The sequence below is a fragment of the Magnolia sinica genome, chromosome 18 (assembly GCF_029962835.1).
Source record: "Magnolia sinica isolate HGM2019 chromosome 18, MsV1, whole genome shotgun sequence".
In the NCBI taxonomy this organism is placed as follows: Eukaryota; Viridiplantae; Streptophyta; class Magnoliopsida; order Magnoliales; family Magnoliaceae; genus Magnolia; species Magnolia sinica.
This window is the reverse complement of record NC_080590.1, coordinates 18,587,532-18,610,772: the sequence shown is the minus strand read 5'-3', so window position 1 is coordinate 18,610,772 and position 23,241 is coordinate 18,587,532. Positions and strand designations below refer to the sequence as shown.

The window sequence follows — 23,241 nt, the reverse complement described above, 5'->3', positions numbered from 1 at the left end:
TATGCCACATCAATTCACTTCTATCAATCCATATCTTGCATGATTTCGAAGGATTACCATGATTTAACAGTTGGCCATATCCAATACAAAATAAGATGTGACGTAGAATGTTTCATAGATATATCCTAGCATGGTTGGGCTAAAAGAAGGTAAATCATAAATTGATCATAACTTTTGATTCAAGTATCATCATGGGGTGCATAATCTATCAATCTTTATTGAAATGGGCCATCCGAGGTGAATTGTGGGTCACATATGTTCATTTTGTCAGAAAACACGCCATTTCAACTCAAAAACGAATTTTTAGGAAAATATTATTATTTTTACTAATTCCAAATTTTTATTATTTTTCTATTTTTTAAAGCTTTAGATTTTCTTATTTTTTAAAAATAACTTGTAATTATGCTAGGACTCTTCTAATAAAAGTTTATTAGGAATTTTTATTTTTAGAAATTAGACTTTAGAAGAGTTTTATTAGAATTAGTATTTTTATTATAAGTTTACTATTTGTGATAATTATAATTTTTGAGTTTATATATATATATATATATATATTAATGTTGTAACAGGGACATACATATCAAACATCTCATGAATTTAAGAAGTCTCTGTGAGGAGTCCACGGAAGTTCCGTGTATAAGTTTTACATAATATTACTGTGTTAGTCCATAATCCGAACAAGCACTTAATCCATCAAAAGATTGAAATAGTTTAACGTGAGAGATGTTGTTATTGTACATGTCTACAGCAAAGTACATGCAGTGTCGAATGGTTTGGATTATTGAAATTCACCACCTCCAATTTGAATGGTGAATGGCAATATGGAAAATGAAAAATGAAAAAAATAAAATACAAAAAGAAAACAAAAAGAAAAAAGAGTGTCGCTGCGACTAGTACCAACACCCAGGTATCCAAAGCTGATCAAGATCCTCCTCGAAATGATCGATTGTTTGACTAGCACACCAAATCATTAGGTTCCATAGTCGCGTAAGAATGCGATGAAATATGGAATATTTGGATGATTGTTTGCATGAAATCCATTTACAAACAGAATTTCTCTCGATTTAGGAAACATGTGGGTCATGCCAGATAGCAATTCAGTGACAAGATTGCCGTAGCTTCTTGCCATAACTTAAAGAAACCCAATAGAGATATTTCTTATTTACCAGAGTTAGGCTCGTTTAAGATTGGTTTGGTTTGCATTTTGTGATGTAACTGTGCTGGAAGGACAGCTCAATCTCCAGCTTGCCTGATTGGTGGGCCCACATACTTCCTCCAGCAACAACAAAAATGAACATTCATGGGCAACTTTCCCCAAAATAGCCCATTGGCCCACTCGTAGCAGTTCAATCTGATCTTGATCTTATCATGATTCAAAGGTGGGATTCTTTTGCCCCACGATTTCATAGATATCATTACTCGTAGCTTCCTTATTTGTAGACAAAGTGGATTTGAAATTGTCTTTTATTCCAAGGCATATCTTGTATCCATGCATTGCGTATTAGCTCAGAGTTCGCTCCGGTAATATACCCATCCCCACCCTCTCACATCAATCTACAAGCCTTTTATTCATTCTCATTTGATCATCATGTGAGAGCCAATTAAATTAGAAAAACTCACATTGGGTTTAGAGATAATTAAGCTCCAACCGATTACTTAGATATTGCATAATTTGACCTACAAGTATGTCACATGAGACTATTTAAATAGTGGTCGTGTTTCTATATCAAAAATAAAATAAAGAAAACTATCAGATTTTTGGACATTTATTGGACAGTTAAAAATGAAGAATATCAACCATTCTTATTTAAACAAATTAGTGTCCACAAAAATATAAGGTTAGGATCGCTTGAACAATTTGATTTAAGACTGATTTAGCCATAGATGCTTGGACTAATATCATAGAAACCCTTTCTTATTTTGATGACTTCTTTTTAAGCCATTTTGATGCAACTTTCCAAAAAAATAGTTTTCCATAAAAGAAATTGCATGTTGATTTTGTCTATCGAATTTCTGGAATTAATGAATTTTCAGTGCCTATTTCCATGAATGAATTGGAGTATTGCCTGCAAAATTGCATCCAAATGGAAAACACGAAAAAGAGATTTTGGGTTAGAAAAAAAGGGAGGTGGGCATCATACATCCCTCTTAAGGTATGTTCAAATGGGCTCTTGTTATTTATAGCCGTTTTCGGTGTCAATGACATGATAGCTGATGGGGTGCAATGCTTTGCATTGGACATGTGAATCGAGTGAGCAACTGATATCGACGGCTGGAAGCAGACTGAGTATTGAGAAAATTTTGTGGGGCCCTCGTTGATGTTTGTGTATTATCCATGCCGTCCATCCGTTTTATCAGGCCTTTTTAGGACGTGAGCCTGAATTTCGAACCACATTCGAAGCTCCATTGAACCACACCACACGAAAGTGCACATTGGATACCTTAGTAGGACCCACAGTACTGTTTTTTTTTTTTTTCCTTCATCTAAACTGTTCATAAGGTCACACAAACGTGGATGAAGGGAAAACACAGATATCGTCTTGTTGAAAACTTCTGCGGCCCTCAAGAATTTTTCAATCGTAGGTGTTCAATTCAAACTGTTTCCTGTGGCGTGGTCCACTTGAGCTATGGACATACTTCAATTTTGGGAACATGCCCTAAAATGAACTAGTAAAACGGATAGACAGCGTGGATAAGATAAATACATCACGATGGACCCCACAGAGTTCCTACTGAGTTACTCTGTACACTGTCGGCGTCCTACACCGCTTCTTCTTACCGGCCATTTTTATGGCCCACGAAGCAAAATGACATTGGTCCAATAATTCACACCTACTTATCATACAAAGTGGAAATTCAAGGTTTTCCATAGAAATCCATATAAAATATGTCAACTGCACCACTTAAACTATCCATTCGGTGGGCCACCCTTGGATTGCTGGTTCTAAAGAGTCAATGTGATCAAACAATCCTAGCCTTCCAATCCTGGCTTGTAAAATGGCTAGTTGTGGTCATTCCATGGTGTCTCAGAGAAAGTGGGTTCGCCGGACCTGATGGACAGTCCAAATCAACTGGTCAGAGCGTCCATTCTCTTACCTCCCATTATCTAATCTACATTATACAGTACTTCTAACTAATATTTATAATTACTAAAAATGTTTAGTGCAAAAATCAGGCGATAGAATAATCTAATCCGTCCGCTAAGTTGTCCTAGTCTTTGTATCCGTCCATTTTCAAATCCGGAGATGGGAAGTTGTCCTAGTCTTTATATCCGTCCATATTAGTTAGGATCATAGTGACCAATGGTTCGACCCAACAAATAGATGTCAAAATGTTTATTGGACCCATTTTCAATAATATATCAAATGGCCGTTCATTTTTTCAAACTATTGATCAGACGTTTACAATCATCCAATCTATGTGATTTTCACGTGGTAGTATATGAAATGCATGGGGGGCCAGATGAGAAGTACAGATCGACCATTTGGAGGGTACAAGTAGCTAGAGAATAATATTGGTTTCTCTACATGTAGGAAAAAGAAATATTTGTGGTTTTATTTACTGCCACCAAACCAAATAGTTACCTTTTACTGTAGTAAATGGTGGTAATTTTACTACAACCAAATCAAATGGGTAGCATTTACTGTGGTAAATGGTGGTAATTTGATAATAATTATCTCTCATGGTAAATTCATGCATGCCGCCCTGACATTGACAACTTCATTAAAATCGAGGAAGAGAAAAATGAGATGTGAAAACTATGTGAGGATGTAGAGAGTGGAATAGGTGAGCCAAAAAGTTCTAGATTAAGTTAATATTTGTTTTTTCCCTTCATCTATGATTAGGTGATCTTATCAACTAATTGGATGGTAAATAGGCACTAATAAAACATTAAGGTGCATACTAAGAAGTTTTTAATGGTAGGGTGTTCAATCACCATTGTTTCCTATGGTATGGTCCACCTGATAATTAGAATGACTTCATTTTTGAGATAATTCCTTAAAATGATCATTAAAGAATGGATGGATGACAGAATACATGCATCGAGATAGGCCCATTATAAGGATTGCACCATCTTAGGTGAGTCTAGGTCTCACCTAATTTGCTCCCTAGGGTGTATGTGTTAGATCCGAGCCATCCTTTCATTTTATAAATTCATTTTAGGGGATGAGCGTAAAATGAGACAAATCCAATGTTCATGTGGACCACACAAGAGGTTACAATGGGAATCAAATACCCACCATTAAAAACTTCTCGAAAGCCATAAAAGTTTTTTGCTGAGGACAATTTTTGAACTTTAAGTTCATTCATGTCTTTTTTATCCTTGTGAACAGGTTGGATGACAAATACACATCACTTACAGCCCAACACAAATTTCAGCTTTTATGGTTGGACATCATTATCCTCCTGTTTCCTATGTTATGGTCCACCTAATCCTCATTATTGTGCTCATGCCCTAAGTGAGCTGGTAAAATGGATGGATGTCATAGACCAGAAACACATCACAACGAACCCACAAATTTATGTGGGCACAACACCCAATGCAATCTTCATTCTCACAGTATAATTACCTTCCTATGTTTCATCTAATCTAAATAAGTATGAAAAGTAATTATGTATTTACGTACCACCATTTACTGTGGTAAATTGCAAGACAAATAAGCCCCAAGAAGATAAATGAAAGAATTTGTGATCATAATAATACTTTCTATTATCATAACAATATTAAATCCAAGTCATCACCTTATAAAATTAGACACTTGAGTACAGTTATCCTAATCTTAAATTTAAAGGTGTGAGATACATAATTTGTGAAATATATAACTTTTTGTTTTTTTTGTTTTTTTTTACACACGGACACACACCGCCACACACTCACCCCATAGTGGAATTTCACCACCTGTGGGTACTCGAACCCTCAACCCGGTGTTGAAACTCCTAAGAGTCTACCACCCTAGTAAGAGTAAGGACCCTATATAACTTTCTGTTTGTCATTAATATCTAATTTTATGTTCACATGCACCTCCATGTATCATATTGATTAACTAATAAATAAATTTATATTAAATCATCATCAAAGTACAATGTTCATGTTAAACTTATCAATTCTACTATCTACTCCACTAATTAAGTTCTTAATCATCAAACTAATTAGTCACCGGATGTGAATTTCCTGTGAAAGCCTTTCATAGGAAGTTCCTTGTGCAAGGATGCTAGGTGGGGCCCATTGTGATGTTTGTGCAAAATTGACATTGTCTATCCATTTTGAGAGCTCATTTTAGAATATGCGACCAAAAATTCGGATGTCATATAAACATCAAGATAAATTCAAGAAGGTTTCAATGGTATGAAACTCTTTCCCCGCTTTTCCCTCTTGTATGATCGCCTTGAGTTTTGGATCCACGTGATTTTTGGACTCATCTCCTAAAATGAGCTCCTAAAATGGATAGATGGTGTGGATTTCTCACAAACATTAATATGGGCCCCACCTATCATTCCTGTGCAGGAACTTCATGTGTTAAAGGCTTTCTCAGGAAATCTGCGTCCATCGTCTTCAACATGAACCTTATTATATTAATTATTTTTCAAATAAAATAAAGTTAAACATAGAATTTATGAGTCAAATGCAAGTGTTGTAAAGAGACAATAATGGTACAATTTATTATTGATGTTTTAAATTTGTCAATAATAGAGTATGTCAATGCTATTGATAGATCACTCGATTCCAATGAGATGAAGATGATGTCGATGCCATTGATAATTTGTTCAATCCCATCAAGAAAATTAAAAAAATAAATAAATCATAGTTGCTATTTGATGGCATCAAAAGATCTCCAATGACATCGATGGGGCTTCAATATTTATTCGATGCCATCGAAGGTCCCATTTAACATTCACACATAGTTGCGCAAGTGAAGGATTTGTTTCATATTCCATTAGATAGTATATATACTAGGTGTTATTAAGATTAGGGAGGGAATAGTATATATGAAGGATGTAATTAGGATTAAGAAGGGAATTAAGGCGCACTAGGATTTTTTTAAACATTCCCAAGGGCTTTAGAGTTTGAAGGAGATTCGAGGTTTATTCAAATTGATAAGATTATCTATGTCATGTAATTATGCTTTCATAGTGTATTACTCACTCATTTGTAACATTGTTTTTTAACAACAAATGATTTTCCACGTAAAATTAGATTGTTTTATTTAGATTTGTTTATAAGATTGTGCTTACTTTGCTTGATTCCACTATATCTCTAACCATTTAATTTCCATGTACCTGGTAATTTGCTAAACAAATAACTGATTTTAGTTCACCTGCCCGTAAACATCATGCACCTACATTTCCCCCCCTGCTTACACATGCATGGTGACCACCATGTCGTGCGATTCAATACGTGGGCCTATCATAGAAATTTTTTGACGGTGACAGTTACCTAAATACAACCTCCCAAATCAAGTGGTGGCCCACGTGATAGGTGGTTCGGCGTGATTCTTGGAGTGTCCGACTGTCACGGTGGGAGATTTGGGGAAACGGATTGCCTACTGAGTAAACTCTGTGGGGCCCACCGTGGATGTATATGTCTTATCCACGCCGTCCATATTTTTTTCAGATCATTTTATTGCATGATCCCCAAATTGAAGCGTATCCAAAACTCAAGTGGATCACACCACATGAAACAGTGGCCTTAATGACATCCATCGTTGAAACATTCCTAGGGCAGGCAGTAATGTTTATTTTCCATCCAAACTGTTCAGAGATATGGATGAATGAAAAACACAAATATTAGCTCCATCCAAAATTCATGTGACCTCAAGAAGTTTTCAACAGTAGGCACTCAGTTCACACCATTTCCTGCGGTGTAGTCGATTTTGGTATCATGCACTTAAATGATCTAAAAAAAACGGATGGACGGCGTGGATAATACACATACGTCACGTTGGGCCTCACTGAGTTTAGTCACTACACTAAAGCGCGGTGAGGCAATCTGCTTCCGAGACTTGATGCCATACACACGAATCCACCGTGGTGGGTGGGACCCCTGACTGTGGGGCTCACAGTGATCTTTGTTCCTTAAATCCACACCGTCCAACCATTTTGAAAGATAATTTTAGGGTATTCTCTAAAAAACGAAGCATGCCCAAATCTTAGGTCGATCACACCATAGGAAAAAGTAGTGATTGAATCCTCACCATTAAAAGCTTCATGGAGTCCACCGGAATGTTTATTTTCCATCGAACCTGTTCATAAGGTCACAAAGATCTATATGAAGAGTCCACACAAATATCATCTTGATCCAAAGCTTTTGTGGCCCACAAGAAGTTTTTAATTATCAATTACTATTATTTCCTGTACCATGGTCCATCTGAGATTTGGATCTGCTTCATTTTTTGCATTATGCCTTGAAATGACTTTTCAATACAGATGGACGGCGTGGATGTAATCACTTACATCAATCTGAGCCCCACAGTCAGGGTCCCACGCACCTCGGTGGTTTCAGGGGCAGGGAACCATCGAAGCCGGATCCTGTACAAACACCGCGGTGGGCCCCACTGCGACCCTTGTCGAACGAACCTATTCCAAGAGGAGTGGTAGAGGTACCGGCCTCTCTACTAGTAGGATAGGTTTCAGATTTCCACTTTCATCTGGAATGTGAAACGTCAGAAGGCAAGACGGGTCTCTGTAATTTCCACTGAAAGAAGAAACAAGCTACAATAGGTAGGCTCGATTTTCTCCCCTGCGACTCCGTAATATCTCTCCTGCGTCACTCCACGCGACTTGCCTGTAACCCGGGTTTTGCATCACTCGCCAACAACCCAAAGATCTGTCGGCCCACCATGATGGTTGTGTTATATCCACTCCGTCCATCCATTTTTTCATATGATTTTAAATAATTGTACCAAACATGAGGAAAATCCCAAACTCATGTGTGACACAAGTATGATAATTGAATTTCTTACCGTTAAAACCTTCGTGGGTCAAAGAAGTTTTGGATCAAGGTTATATTTGTATTTTCCATTCATCCACGTGTGAATCGTCTTACTAAGGTTCTGGATGGCATCTAACTCACGGTGGGGCAATGAAGATTTCAACGGTGGATGTCTCCATCTCCACTGTTTCCTGTGGTATGGCCCACTTGAATTTTAGATCTCCCACATATTTAGTCTCATGCAATAAAATAATCTGACGAAACGGATGGACGGAGTCGATATAACACAAACATAACGGTGGACCCCATAGAGCTTTGGGTTACGGGGAGCCGTTTAACCCCAGGTTAAATGCTAATCGCGGCCTGCGTCACTCCAGATTCCACCATCCTTTCGCTTAATGCTATGGTCGAATGTACACATAAATTGTACACGTGGCATACGTCTGCCTCCAACTGAACCGCCCAAAACAGTGGGACCTGCATTAGATGCACCATGATCCCAATATCTGATTTTATGGAATGAACAAGACCTCAGATTAACGGTTATTTGTTTGTCGATTTTGGACCGTTTGAATAGTTTCCATCGTAACCGTCTATTAAAAGGTCCACCGCTCACTCGGTTGAGATCGCATGTTCAGTTGATTTTGGGCCATACCTGATGGACTATTTATTTGGAGATATGCGTAAGATACGTCCGTGTTTTGGTGTGCACGCGTATGTGGCATCATACTCTGCCAGTGTATCAATCTTTTGTCTTTTCTTACTTTCGTGGAGTGAATACAAAAGCCGACTTACTTTCTTTCGTTTTTTCTTCGCCAAGCTCACGTTCTTGTAAGAGAAAATGAGATCATCTACGGTCAGATTTCAGCGTAGCAAACCTCTCCCATCGGACGGACCACATTAGTCCTTCCATAGTCCCATTGACATTATCTACGGTCAGAATGTAAAGTAGCAAACCATACGCATCCGAGACCAAATTTCATCACGAAAGTTATCCAATTACTCTCTATCTACACATATATAATTTAAAATGATCTGTTAATTAATAATAAATGTTTTAAATTATTTTATTTCGAACACGATTTTATGGATAGCATTCCTAAGAAAACCGCAAAATTTGAAAATCATCCGAGAAATTTTTGGGAACGAACGAGATTTGCTACGGCCGAACATTCGTGATTTAAATCTGTATAGGTGGGCCACGGTTTTTGTCTTCCAAGAAGTTGATGTGATGGCACTTACAGTGGATGACCATCCAAATCCCATGGATTGTAAAATCCTGACCACAGAATATTTGGCGTTTTGTGGGCTGTGTGGGTACCATTGCTGTATTTCCTTTTTAACCGTTTATTCGTTGGCAGACTGTTCAGAGTCTCAGGATTCTTCCACCTCGAGATTTTCGATTTGTCGCATGATCACTGTCAGTGCTCCCAAAATATCAACGGTTTGGATACTTAACAGTTGTAAACGACAGCCGTATTCGGTCAGGAACGCAGAGTTCGCATTCATCAGCTAAGTAAGCTACAGCATACTGAGTATACTCTCTTGGCCACCGAGATTTATGCATCTTATCCACGCCGTCAGTGGATCTCATTTTTCAGCTTATTTTACCTTAAGAAGTTAGAAATAAAGCTTATATAAAGCTCAGGTAGAGGACACCATAGGAAATAATGAGAATCAAATTAACATTGAAAACTACTTAAAGATTATAGAAGTTTTGAATCAAGCTCATATTTGTGTTTTCTCTTCATCCATGTGTGTAACCTTAAGAACTGACGCAGGGATGAACGTGATGAGGATAACTACTCCGAATCCACGGAGCTTTTCTGGACTCCTCACAGAGACTTCTCGAATCCATGAGGAAAGAAAACAGAAAATAGAAATAAATTCTAAGAAATTTAAAATTGATTAATTGATGAATAAAAACGAGTTCACAACCCTTTAAATAGGAGTACCAAGCAATGTAAAAGAAATTAGAATCAAACTACAACTCAAACTCCTCGAATAGTAAGTGTCCTATTTGGTTTTACCAAACTGTTAAAAAGTAAGTGTCCTATTTGGTTTTCGGCCAAATAGTGAACTTACTATAAATAGTGAACTTACTATTTATAGACGGTCATGATGTCTACTAGTGCGCAAGGTTTTCGGCCAAAAATAGTAAGTGTCCTATTTGGTTTTACCAAACTGTTTTCCTAATTATTCTAAGCTCTTTTCACGTTGGGCGTAACTCCGAAAGCCCGATGGATGAAGAGTTATAATTAAACTAAAACTTACTATTTATAGTAAACACGAAATTAAAATAGAGAAACGACCGTCGATTTAGGGGTTTTTCGCAATTCCGGGCTACGCAACCCAGCATAGCAGGGTTGGTTGGCTTCAGTAGCTCGTTCTACCCTAAAATCATATATTTTACATCAGATAACTCATTCCGAATTGCAAGATACGCCCGATTTAAGGTTCGATGGTCTGGATCACTTCTGTCGTCGACTGGGCCTTTTCTGATCCATCTTGGCCATGTAACCGTTCGCGACCAGCTCTACATCAAGAACTGGTTAAATGACAAATAAACATTATTGTAGGTCTTATGAAGGTATCAACATTTGATGTTATTATTACCTTTTACTGTGATGTGGTCCACTAGCACTTTGGATATACTTTAATTTTTGGCACATACCTTTATATGAGCGGGCAAAAGGATTATGAGACACTAGATCATGGGTGGGTCCACATAATTTACTTAGTACGTTAGCGAACTTAATTACTTAGTAGGCAATCACATGAATGATAGAAGTAGATTGCGTGGTGTAACCAACCTCAGGTGGTGCGTTGATGCGGCAAAGTTACATGGGCTCCCCCATAATGATCATTTTAGAGCATGAGCTACATGTAAGGCAATTCAAACCTTAAGTGAACCACACCACAAACAAGCACAAAGAAAATACTGGCCATTGTGAGGAGCCTTTCTAAGCTCACCATGATGGTTATTTGCCATCCAACCTGTTCATGAGGCCAGACATACCTTATAAAAGGGAAACACAAATATCAACATAATCAAAAACTTATATTACTCCAATTAATTTTCAATTGTTGGAATTAATCTCCATTGCTTCTGCTTTTTGTGGTTTGGTCTACTTGGAGGATTTTCTTTGCCTAACTTGTGGGTTCATCTGCTAAGGTGATCTTGCAAAATAGATGGGCAGTATATATATATATATAGTGAGCCACGGAACTTTTCCACGTCAACGCACCGTGAGAGGTCGGCGCGACGGCCTCCATGGATGAGGTGGGTGAATTGGGAAGCGGATTCGGTGGACCCGGGTAACTGTGGGGGCGCATTGTGATATATATGTTTTATACCCGTGCCGTCCACCCCTTTTACCAGCTTAGTTTAGGGCATAATCCAAAAAATTAAGCAAATTCAAAGTCTGAGTTGGACCACACCACAGGAAATGGTGGGGATTGAATGCCCACCATCAAAAACTTTCTAAGGCCCACCGTAATGTTTAATTGCCAGCCAGATCGTTGATAAAGTCACACAGATCTGAATGAAGGGAAAACACATATATCAGCTTGATCCCAAACTTTTATGGCCCTCCAAGAAGTTTTTAATGGTGGCCATTCAATTACCACTGTTTCTTGTGGTGTGACCCACCTAAGATTTGAATCTGCTTATTTTTTGGCTCATGCCGTAAAATGAGCTGAAAAAAATGTATGGACGGAATGGATATATATATAAAAAAAACATAAAGTTGGCCCCACAGTCACGGATCCACCGAGCTTTGTTGTTCCCCGGATCCGCGTCTGGTGAATCCAGTCGGTCCTGAGCAAAAGACCAAATTATCAAGTGGTGGTCCCACACCTAATCAAGATGGACGCCACACAATTACCAGGTGGTCCCCACTCCTGATCAGATGGACGGTCCGTCCCCATTAACAGTTATCAGAAGGTGGTCCCCACACCTAATCAAGATGGACAGTAGAGTGGGTAGGGGCTGGCACCGTCTTTGCCGGTGGCCTTGACCACATCTATCCTCCCTTCAGATTGTAGGGAGAAGCGACTAGACAATCACACGTGCCAACACGACAGAGATGTGTGAGATCCGAGCCATTGATTAGGTAGGTCCAACTGCGAGCATACAATGGCACAAAAATCAGCCGGGTGCACTTATCACCTGAACCACATAGACGGTAAGGAATAAAAGCGATCAATGGTCTACATTCCATATACATGTGAACCCACCCGCTGAGCCATTCAACTTAATTTTTGGACCAGGGTATGTTTTTGTGCCCCACGTGGCAAGCATACCCGATCCTGCACACGTGCCTTACATTGGCACGTGTCAGCGTGTAGCCTCTGCAATCTCTAATGGCTAGAATCGCGTCACCATCTCCTTATAATCCGGGGGAATGTTGTAAAGTTCATATTTAATTAAAGAAAATTTCATTTCATTACACACGGTTTTGTCACCTTGAATTTGGTGGTAAGTGGGTGTATTTCAAATCCAAAAGGCTTTTTTTTTTTTTTGGTGGGCGTTTGGCAGCTTTGGATTTAGAGATAAATAAAATGTGAGGTGTTTCAAATTTACCTTTTGATGAGTTTTTAAATCATACTAAAATGTTTAGATTCATGTGGAATCCAAAGAAAATGCATTTTTTGATACTTTTTACCCATCTATTAGACACATGATATGTGAATGATAGTACGAAACAATCTAATTATCAACTACAATACTAAAATTATATTAAGAGAATGATCTAAACCATTCAAACATTAGACATCTAAATGCATGGTTAAAAAACATTTGTGATCCTTGCATTTGTCACTTATACAAATTATTAAAATATTATTACAATCATATATATATATATATATATATATATATATATATGTGTGTGTGTGTGTGTGTGGAAAAGGTAATATGCGCTCGACGTCACGAGTCCGTCTTATGAGGTTGAGCTGTGTGGGCTCCACCGTGATGCGTTTCGAACATCTAACCTATCAGTCAGATGCACCATTCCATCGTGGGCCTAGGTCTCAAAAATCAAGTCAATCCGTGACTTGTGTGGGCCACACCACATACAGAAGTGGGGAGGGGGCGTGCACCATTAAAATATTCATAATCAATTTTTTGGGCCTACCGAGATGTGGTTTGCAAATCCATCCCATCCATTATGTGTGTCACACTTGCATGAGGGTTCAGACCAAGTTTCAGCAGCATTCAAAACTCAGGTGGGCCCCACCAAGTGCTTTTATATGTTTTAACGGAGTTTCACATGATTTTAGATGGTATGGCCCACCTGAGTTCCATATACAGCTGATTTTTGGGATATCCCATAATTTAGAGGGTACCCATCAAATACACGGTGTTGATGGTTGACACGCATCACGATGGGGCCCACACAGCTCTACCTCACGGGAGCTACTCGTGAGGTTGAGCACATAGTACCTTTTCCCATATATATATATATATATATATATATATATATATATATATATATATATATATATACACACACACACACACACGCGCGAGCGGGCGCGCTCACACGCACGCACACTAATTTGAAATATGAAAGCTAATTTAGTTAATTAAATTTTAAGCCATGTGAATACACCAAAGAATTTCATTGGCCTTCAAATATAAAGTCTCAACCAAAAGATTTGGATTTCAATGTATTTCAACCGAATACAAATAAAGTTTTAAAATTACCTTGATTTCAATGTAATTGTGATTTGAATTCTAGTGTATTCCTAATCCAAGTTCCCAAACAGGCCGTTAGGCAATCCGGCCACGTCCATGTGGTTAAAAAATGGGGTTTTATGTGGGCTCACAACTAGGATTTTCAATTGGAAGTAGTCTGTTTAGAAAGGAAAGCAAGAAATTGGGTGGACCACAATACCGGTGGAGAGTGATTTTTAGAAGTGGGCCACCTGTAGTGGGGGCCAATAAGAGAGATGGACAGGACACCATACGTGTCACCTCCATAACGCTGAAAACAGATTATCATTTCATTATCGTCCATTAATTAGAAAACGATGAAAGAGTTTGTTGGTACGTGACAGACAGTGATGGATGAATGTTCCCTTTGGTGTGATTTAGGTGGCCCACGTCTTTCAGTTCAGACGAGTGGGACCCTTGGTTCAGTAATCCACACCAATTGGTCTTTCTGTCCCACTGCTGATGGACTAGGCCTCAAAATTCTCATCGATATCTTAATGTTAACCTTTCCATTTGTGGCCTACCAATGGACGGTCGACAAGATAAATACAACAGTGGTTCTATTGTCCGCTTGAATCTTCCTATTCAGGAGATTTTTGGAGCATGCTCTATCAATGCTGAGACACATCAGATCAATGGACTAGATTGCCGAACCATGGGCCTTCCTTGTGGGAATTGAAAATCCATGTATCCGGTGCAAAGATGCTGGGTTATTCTCCCCTTTGAGAACTATCACCAACAGATAGGGCGGTGCATTCTCAGCCACAAAAATAGTGGGGTGCGGGAGGATTTTTCGTGGCTGAAAATGCACTTAATGGTTCTTGCCACGCAGGCAACCGGCAGGTGATCAGTTCTTTTTTTTTTTTTCCGGCCATGCACAGGACGACAAAAGGAATGTTATTTAACAAGGGGAGTAACATTGGAATGAGATCAAAGCCGTCCATCATGTGTGTCCCACCATGTAGATCTATTGGCTCCAAAATCAGCTGGACAGCCTTTCATTGATCACGATGTTAGAAATAGACTTTATTTTTTGTTACTGATGTGGTGAAATCTAAATCATGGACCTACCTTATGAACGGCTGGGAGCTCACGCAGGTGTGCCACGTCAGCACATGTTGCTACATGTAGTTTAGATGTCTGAAACTTTGCTTGTGGGTGTAGCAAATCATAAATCTCACCCGTCCAAACAAGCGTCCGTTAATTGAAGTGAAAGGTTTCGACTCTTAAAACCCATCTAAAACGAGGCCCAAATGGGTGGCCCATGATCATTGACCAAGCGAAGCGGCCATGCGTCAGTGATCCAAACCGTTCGATTTTATACAAAGCACCTCACATGGACGGCCCGCGAAAAACTCACTCAGATTGGAAGTGGGTTACAGAGCATTTGGCGTTTTTCTTTTTGGCTGAACATGAACCATTGTTGTCTTCTTCTGTAACTGCCTATTAATTGGTCCACTCGTTGATAATGAGTTTGGATTTTCCAATCTGGTCTATGTTTGTTGCACCATCCACCCACACTTGGAGGGTCTCCCTGACCATGGACCAACCTGTCCCAACCAAGACTCCCAAGTACACTTTCCAAACGAGTATAAACGGTCCATATCTTGTACACGTGTAATGGATTTGCCTCTTCAATCTGAATTCTTGTCCTCCCACAGACGGCCCTGTTCCACACAATTCTTTCACAGAAAGAGATGCAAAGACATTAGGTTTCGCATAAAAGATTGAAGAGGCTATTAGCAGCACATGTGCGAGCGTGGCACGTATACGTGCATTTGTCATGGGAGATGATACCCGGTAGAGCCATATCGCTGGCATTTACACGTGGTAGGGTTATCTTTCAATGAGGATTGTCCATCTCGTGTGAACGAAAATGATTCAAGATACCCATGGATTGGATTATCGTGGCCGTCTAGATGGTTGCCTTCAAATCCACGGACAGTCAACATGAAGTGCTGGGAAGTAAGGTGATGGGTATGGTCTTCATGAGGTCCACTAGTTGGACAGTTAAGATTGATGGATAACCCTTCCACGTGTACAGTGATCGCTCTACTATATTACGGTTCTTCCAGCTCCACTCGTGTTATGCCCCCATTGGTCATGCAATTCATTGGCTGGATGACGTGGCCCATAAACAAGCCCAAATGGGCATCGAGTATGGATTGTTGGTCACCATTTTTCTAAGACATATGGCCCACCTGAATGATCAGGGAACTGGCCCAGCTATTGGGTCAGGGGCGGGCATGTTCGCACTTCCCAGTGGCCCACACCTGATTAAAGGCCTGGATTCAACACGTGTGACACGAATTATATTCCCACTCCTTTCCGAACACCACCATATAAACACTCAAGCCCCCGCCATTTTAGTCTCTCTCAGCACCAGTAAGAATTCCCCTCTCTGGCATTTCCCTTCTAAATCCTCACTTAAAAAAAAAAAGAAAGAAAAGAGAAATCCTTCTCCTCTCCAGCTCTCCTATGAAGTAGATAAAAAAGATTATATATATATAAAACGCTAAGTACAATCTCTCCAAGATCTTCAAACCTGAGACCCTGAATCCTTCCTACCAGGTGCAGCCAGGACTGCACCAATTACGTCTGTCATCTGCTGAAGTATGTGCATGAACGAAGGACGCTGTTCTGGATCGCTATGTAATTCCAAACTAAAATCAATCTATCTGCAGAATGTCAATATAAAAAGAAAAAAATGCAAAGAAAAATGGTTAAAAGAACTGAGTTACCTTTGCCAACAATCATTGATGATGGATGAAATTCTGGGATCCAGACCTTCTGGTAAATCTAACCTGCGGTCCATGAATCCAACAACTCCAACCACCTTCAACACAAAAAAACAGAACACGCAAATATCTTTAAAATGTAATGCAGTTTGTAATTTGAAGGTGCTTGCACACTGCTACAAACATTTAGACACGTCTAGGGTGCGTGAGCATGAGAGAAAACAGCGTGCACTCACAAAGAAAGGAAGAGGAGCTCGAAGTAACGCGTGCCGGCCAATGGGTGAGCCAGGGTGCCAATCTCCATACGAATGACCAGAACACATGCAAACACCCAATTAACTAACATGTTTCTTCCTTTTTACTAGGCAGTGGGGCTCTTACTGTTTCTGCTACACAAGCTAGACCCTGCCGGGCCACAAGGATGGAGGCTTGCAGCTTGTATATACAAGGCAAGACCAATACAGGGCATGATCTTGCTTTAATACACATTTTTTAATAAGGTGGGATTTTAGGGTGGCAGCAATGCACCCAAATAGTACCTATATATCCATACCAGTCATAGAGGATAGTCCCTGACAAGAATTACAAAAGCCACATGGTGGAAGGTAATTAGCCTTTGGGGACATGGTGATCTTTCTTCTATTAGGAGGGGGATGATAACTGAGGATAGAAGTCCCTAAAGAGGTCAGTTACACCAGGTAGCAAACAGAACCATCTGTTGGTGAGGAATGGAGAAGCAAGTGGGGCTCCTGATGAAGTCCATGAATACAGGAGAGGAGGAGAAAGAATCTGCCGTCTTTTGCTGTAAATGCTCATACTTATAAGGTGGGGTAATTTGATACCATGCCAGGGTGTGATGGTTAATACTTGGGCACTCTAATTGTTGTTTGGGTAACTTGCGCAATGTCCATATGGCCTAGTTATATTGTATTACTTGATATGGCACATGTAATGCATGTGGAGAGGAGAAGTGTTTTGCGAAACGTGGGAGTTAGTGGAGCAGTTGCAAAGGGTAGTTATTTGATACCCTGCCAGAGTGTGATGGTTGATACTTGGGCACTCTAAAATTGAACGTGGCATACATTTATTCAATTAAACCGTCCAAATCATTGGAACAACTTTACATGGGTCATCCTCCACAAGTATTTTGATTTAGAGATTGCAACCTCTGAATAATAAGCATTTGTTTGTTAAATTTGAACTGTTCACTGCTTTAATTTTCACCGTTCATTGAAGATTGCACCATTCAAACAATTAGGAAATCCAATCAATCAGATTTTCTTTTTGATAGCCATCAAAATGAGGGTTTCGTTCAATTTCATTGTATGCTACATGTTCAATTTCTTACCGCCCAGGTATCAACCATCGTACTCCAAAGTGTTAAAGTTTTTCCAAAGGCAGAGAACACGTAAGGTAGTGTAAAACCCTCTTATTTTGGTTTGAATTTTACCCAAATGCCATTTTTTTTTTTTTTTTGTTTAATCACATTTCCATATCCTTCAATAAAGCATAGTCTTTTGATACCTTTTTTTTGGAGAATCTTTAATAAAGCATAGTTTAGCTATTAAAATATCTAACTGCGTATAAATTTTTACCCATGTGACCCTGTCATCTATAGTAGAGATCGGACATTTTTTTAATATTTCATATTCATATACTAAAATAACCAAATACTTCTACTCAACTTATTGTTTTGGATGCGACATGATACCAATTCCGATCATTGTTTTCAATAGTGTGTAGCATTTGGTCCTCTATATCATGTAGCGTAAGCTACACAATACATAATATTTTTAATTAAAATAATATGAAAATATGATAAAATTTACAAAATGCATAATTCCTATGAGTTCTTGACTGCGAATCTAGATTGTCAACCACATAGTTCCATGCATAATTCCTCTATAACATGTAGTGTAAGTTACACGATTCTTCATATTTTTAACTAAAATAATATAAAAATATGATAAAATTTACAAAATGCATAATTTCTATGAGTTCTTGACTGCAAATCTAGATCGTCAACCACATATTTCCATGCAAAATCTCTCTGTTTCTTTGCCTTCAAACATCTCTAAGTGTGACCTTTATTTATTTATTTATTGAAAGATCACAAATTCATGATATTGACCACAATTTGGATGGTCCGGATTGATCTAATGTAATGCCACGTGTGATGGGGATGAGTCACCACCATTTTAAAATAGGTGTTGAACTAACATAAAAGAAACACTAAAAAAAAGGAGATTTCAAGTTGCGTACGCTACCTGCACTACATGCTATGCTACATTACATGCTCCGTACCTTCAACTACTATGGAGCTATGCTACCTGCATATGCTACGTAGTGTTTTAGCTACGCTAAGCTACAAGCGCTACCGAAAACATTGATCCCGATAAAGGATACCCATAGGAAGTTTTATTAGATTCATTACTTTTGACATTCTTGTTATATGTGTATCTATGGTAGGCATACTACAAAATTAGGGGGAAAAAAAAAATTTCAATACAATTAGCATGCTGGGAAGATTATAAGAAACTACAAAATGGCAGAATAGGGCAAATGGTTTTAGTAAAAATCATAGTACTAAATATGAGTAGCATGTTATAAATGGATACCATATCGGTATCCAGCATTTTAAAGAAAAAGAAAGTTGCAACCCTTTCTCATATCTGTGTTTGTATCTGAATCCATATTGGGGAATTATAGCTTATATAATCTGACATTTACTGAATAATTCACCTTTCCATCTTACCCTATGCTTGTATAAATATGTCAATCTGTTGGGGTTTTCAGCATCCTCATGTCTGTATCTGACAATGAAGAACCAACTCATGCTGTTGGCTAACGAGTCACACAGGATCTTACAGTTTGATTTTTAAAGCACCAACACAATGCATTTATTCACAAGCACACAGAGACAGACAGGCAAATCCTTGCCTAAGAGAAGTGATGAATTTGGTTGCTTTCTTATTAAAGGTATACCTGTAAGGAATTCAAATGGGCCCACGGAACGGATTCGGTCATCAGTTCCCACAGTATGACACCAAAGCTGTATACGTCAGACCTGTTAGGAAAGAAAGGGATCTTTAACAGCAAACCAACAGCTTCCTTAAATATAGGATTGTAAATTTATATTAGAAATTTATAGGTAGTGAGTTTCACTGCTTCAGTTGGTTTTGCTACATTACTTTTCATTTGAAGGTTCGTTGCGAAGGACTTCAGGAGCCATCCACTGTGGCTACACCAACATATAAAACTTCATCAACATATATGGATGCAGCATGACAATCTAAATTACACCATTGAAAATCATGAAGTGCATGTGTAAAACTTTTCCGTCTTCAAATTGAGGAGATAAAAGCATACTCGAATTAGGCTTTTGACACCCCCCGCCCCCCCATAGACAGAACATTTCTCTTTCTGATGTTTCCATCAATAAAACTAGATCCTCAGTCATAATCATGCACTAAAACATAAACTACCGTTATCCTATACATTGATTCTTCTGTAGCACAGACAGAACTGCCTCTCTCCATAGGGCTTGTACCTTATATTGTATACATTAATGGAAGCAAAATAATCAACTGAATGTGAAGGAAAAAGCCACTTGCACAAGCAGACGTAAGATAAAACCAAAAGGAATTAAAATTTTGGAATAACCCGTCTGACCTTTGAGCCAAGGTATACATAATTCACTACTGGTAAATCATGCATAAAACTACAATCAGCACTATGTACAAAGGAGAAGATCGATATTTCTCCATCTAATCAAGTAAATGACTTTGATTTTGATCCCAACTGAATATTGATGCACATAAAGTAGTATTTTTCAAAAGAAGAGGAAGATCCTTACTGTTCCTCTTCCTGATTTTGCTGTCAAGAAGGTTGAGTTCTTCAATCGAGACAGCCCAAAGTCTCCCACCTGATTAAATCAACATGGATAATCCGGTAGGTCAGTTAAAAACAGTCTGCTCCAGTCATATACAAATTACAAACTCATACCTTGACTGTCCAGTTTCTGTCAACTAGTAGGTTTGATGATTTCAGGTCTCTATGCACTATCGGTGGATTTCTGCAATGCAAATAATTCATACCTCTAGCCTGCAACAGGAAGGTAACGTAACTGCTAAGAAGCTCAACCACCTGATCTCAACTTCATTCCAAAAAATTACTAGTAAAAAACAGGGCCAAGGTATTTATAAAAATAAACGTACGACATCAAGGGCCATCCTCATTCGGCGTCTAAGGTCTAGTGCCTGATTGTTCCTGTGTAATGTTTTGAAGAGACTTCCCCTGAGCATTAGGAAAAAAACAAGTTATATGAATTTACCGGAAAAGAAAATAGGAAGCACATGTGACATGCTATTTCTATACATTTATTACTGTCTAGGCCCACATATGAATTGCTTGGGTCAGGCCTATTCAAAAAATTGATTTTTCTAGGCCTCCATTCCGTTGCCAGCACTAATTTTAATAAAGAGATGTCATTTGTTTTACCTTGGTAAAAATTCTGTCACTATGGCAAGTCGGTCAGGTGAATAAACAGCTCCCATGAACAGCAAGACGTTGGGATGTCTGAGCCTTTTCATGATAGCAATCTGAAATAGGTACCAGTCAGATTCTAGAGTAGGCAACTCCTTTCAGGGCCCGTTTAGATGCACCATCAAAACGCATGTTTGAAGATGAAACCACTGTTTCAATTGGAAATGAAGGTTTTGTGGCTGTATGGAAACCCACATAAAATCGTCATTTTCAGCCAACGATATAGGCACTAAAAAGCCCACTCACTGAACCAAAAAACCAAGCAGATAGGTTTTCAGCAAGTCAACAAAAATGCTGTTTTGTGGCAGAAGGCCTCCTGCAGAAGTTATGTCCAAATGGGCCCTTACACCAAATGATTGGGGTTTTAAGAAGTAGCATTGCTCTTGTATTGTGGTTATCTCTAGATTCTATACCTCTTTTTTATAGTCAAGCAAAATTCCTTCACGGTATTCATTTCCCAAATAAACTTTTATAGCAACATCCTGATAAACATAAGAAAGAGTGTTATGTTTCTGTCAATGTATTGTTGGAATAAATATCAAGCTGGAAAGGAAAATTTTCACGCTGAACTAATGTACCGATCCATTCCAAATTCCTCGATAAACAACACCATAGGAACCTAAACAAATATAAAACAAAAATTAACTTGAAAAGATCCCAAGCCATCAATATGGGAGAATATACTTTGAAGATATTGAAATGATGTCACTTTGGAAAATACCTTGTCCAATTTCCTCTCCTAAAAGCAGGTCTTCCCAATGAATCTCACAGTCAACAAGTGAGTTCAGCTCCTTTTCATCTTTTGAACTTGTACGGCTGCTGCCGTTGCTTCCTCCTGGGCTTGATAATGTCGGAGAGTGGTTAACCTCTGGATTCTGGTGTTCCATGGTCTCTGCTGGTAAACATTCACACCAATTCTCTTGATTAAGCTGCGCTTCCCCATTCCCATCATGTTCAGGCATTAAGGGAGGTGACCAATCTCCAAATGTGGCCATGGCATAACACTCACCACATTCAAAACAAGGGCTGGCAGATCTTTTATGTACCACAGAAGAATCATCCTCAAAAGTTTTATGACTCATGTAGTTCTTTCCATCAGAACATCCACTTCTAAGGGAATGACAAGAACTCTTGTCAGGATCTGCAGCACCTTTGTCAGAATCACGATCACGATGGTTCGTGGGTGTTACTTTCAACCTTGTTGGGGGTTTTCGAATGCTCCATGCTGCATTTCCTGAACTACCATTTCCTGAATTTTCTGAACTGGCCTGACCATGAGCCTGTATCAGATATGAACTGTCATTAGCAACGATGCTGTGCTCTCTTCATTTCAGTGAGACCTGAAGCTAGCTACTCCAATGACAACATCGTATTAATGAATGAAATAGCCAATGCAAAAATCAAATAGATTGGTTTGAATGATATTCTGGTAGAATCATGCAAGCCTGCTTTATTCTGCTCATTTGACCCATAACCATCATTCCCATTGAAACCATGCCGGCTTTCTAACAGTGGTAGGCTTAGTGATTACTCTGATGACTGCAGTGAAATAAACCAAGTTAAGCCAAGAAACCAAACCCAGTATGAATCGTTGGAGCTTGAGTAGAGAAATAGGTTCAGAGATGGGTAAATATAAAAACTAAAATGAGAGGAGGAGAGCTAAGGCCCGTTATAGTCGTTGTCTTAAAGACAAATTTGCTCTCACAAGGAGTTGAACTTTGATGCACTAGGTCGCAGCTCCTCTGTCTCCAAGATACAACAATCATTGGATGGCTCCGATCAAGTGCATGCTCGATCAAAGCCTCTTGAAGCTAGAGATGCCTTAAACTTATTTGCCCATACAAAGAGTCGAGAAGATAGAAGAGAAGTTGAAGAAAGGACGGAGAGATTTTTTTTTTTTTGGGTAGTTCAAAGCAAAAAACAATAACCCTTTTTATAATGGAAGTAACTTGTAAAGATGGTCAGCCCAAGACACGTGGCATATGCATGGCGCTAGAAATGTTGACGTGTCAGCGTAAGACAGCCTTTGACGCGAACAATGTGGTGCGAACAGCTTTACACACACATATGGCAGCACCAATATATTAAAAAGAAAGAAAAAAGAAACTCATGTGAGACACCACACTGCACCGTGGCCACAGCACAGCCTGGCATGTGTGCATGTGAGAATGTCCCCGAATACTCTCTCTCAATTTCCATTATAAACTTGTAGACCAAGGTCTTAATATAAAGGCATCTCTAGTCCTTTCCCTATCTGATGTGGGACAAGCAACACTCTCAAACAAAAGCCAAAGGCAAAACCTACATAG

General features: G+C 38.9%; 1 protein-coding gene across 7 annotated transcripts in view; it reads right to left on the bottom strand.

Moving 5' to 3' along the window:
* Positions 1-15,935: 15,935 nt before the first annotated feature.
* The window catches only part of LOC131232453 (probable serine/threonine-protein kinase SIS8), a 32,562-nt gene continuing 25,256 nt past the window's right edge, over positions 15,936-23,241 (bottom strand). For 6 of the 7 annotated variants that reach the window (XM_058228686.1, XM_058228682.1, XM_058228683.1 and 3 more), the window contains 11 exons: positions 21,654-22,212; positions 21,511-21,551; positions 21,346-21,414; positions 20,888-20,988; positions 20,605-20,683; positions 20,393-20,491; positions 20,244-20,312; positions 19,579-19,628; positions 19,373-19,454; positions 16,391-16,485; positions 15,936-16,297 (listed from right to left, as the gene is read on the bottom strand). In XM_058228686.1, coding sequence (XP_058084669.1) covers positions 16,189-16,297; positions 16,391-16,485; positions 19,373-19,454; positions 19,579-19,628; positions 20,244-20,312; positions 20,393-20,491; positions 20,605-20,683; positions 20,888-20,988; positions 21,346-21,414; positions 21,511-21,551; positions 21,654-22,212 — 1,353 coding nt within the window. In that variant the 3' untranslated portion in view covers positions 15,936-16,188. Of the gene's footprint in view, positions 16,328-16,390; positions 16,486-19,372; positions 19,455-19,578; positions 19,629-20,243; positions 20,313-20,392; positions 20,492-20,604; positions 20,684-20,887; positions 20,989-21,345; positions 21,415-21,510; positions 21,552-21,653; positions 22,213-23,241 lie in introns of all 7 variants that reach the window. The other variant, XM_058228687.1, reaches the window with a different exon arrangement.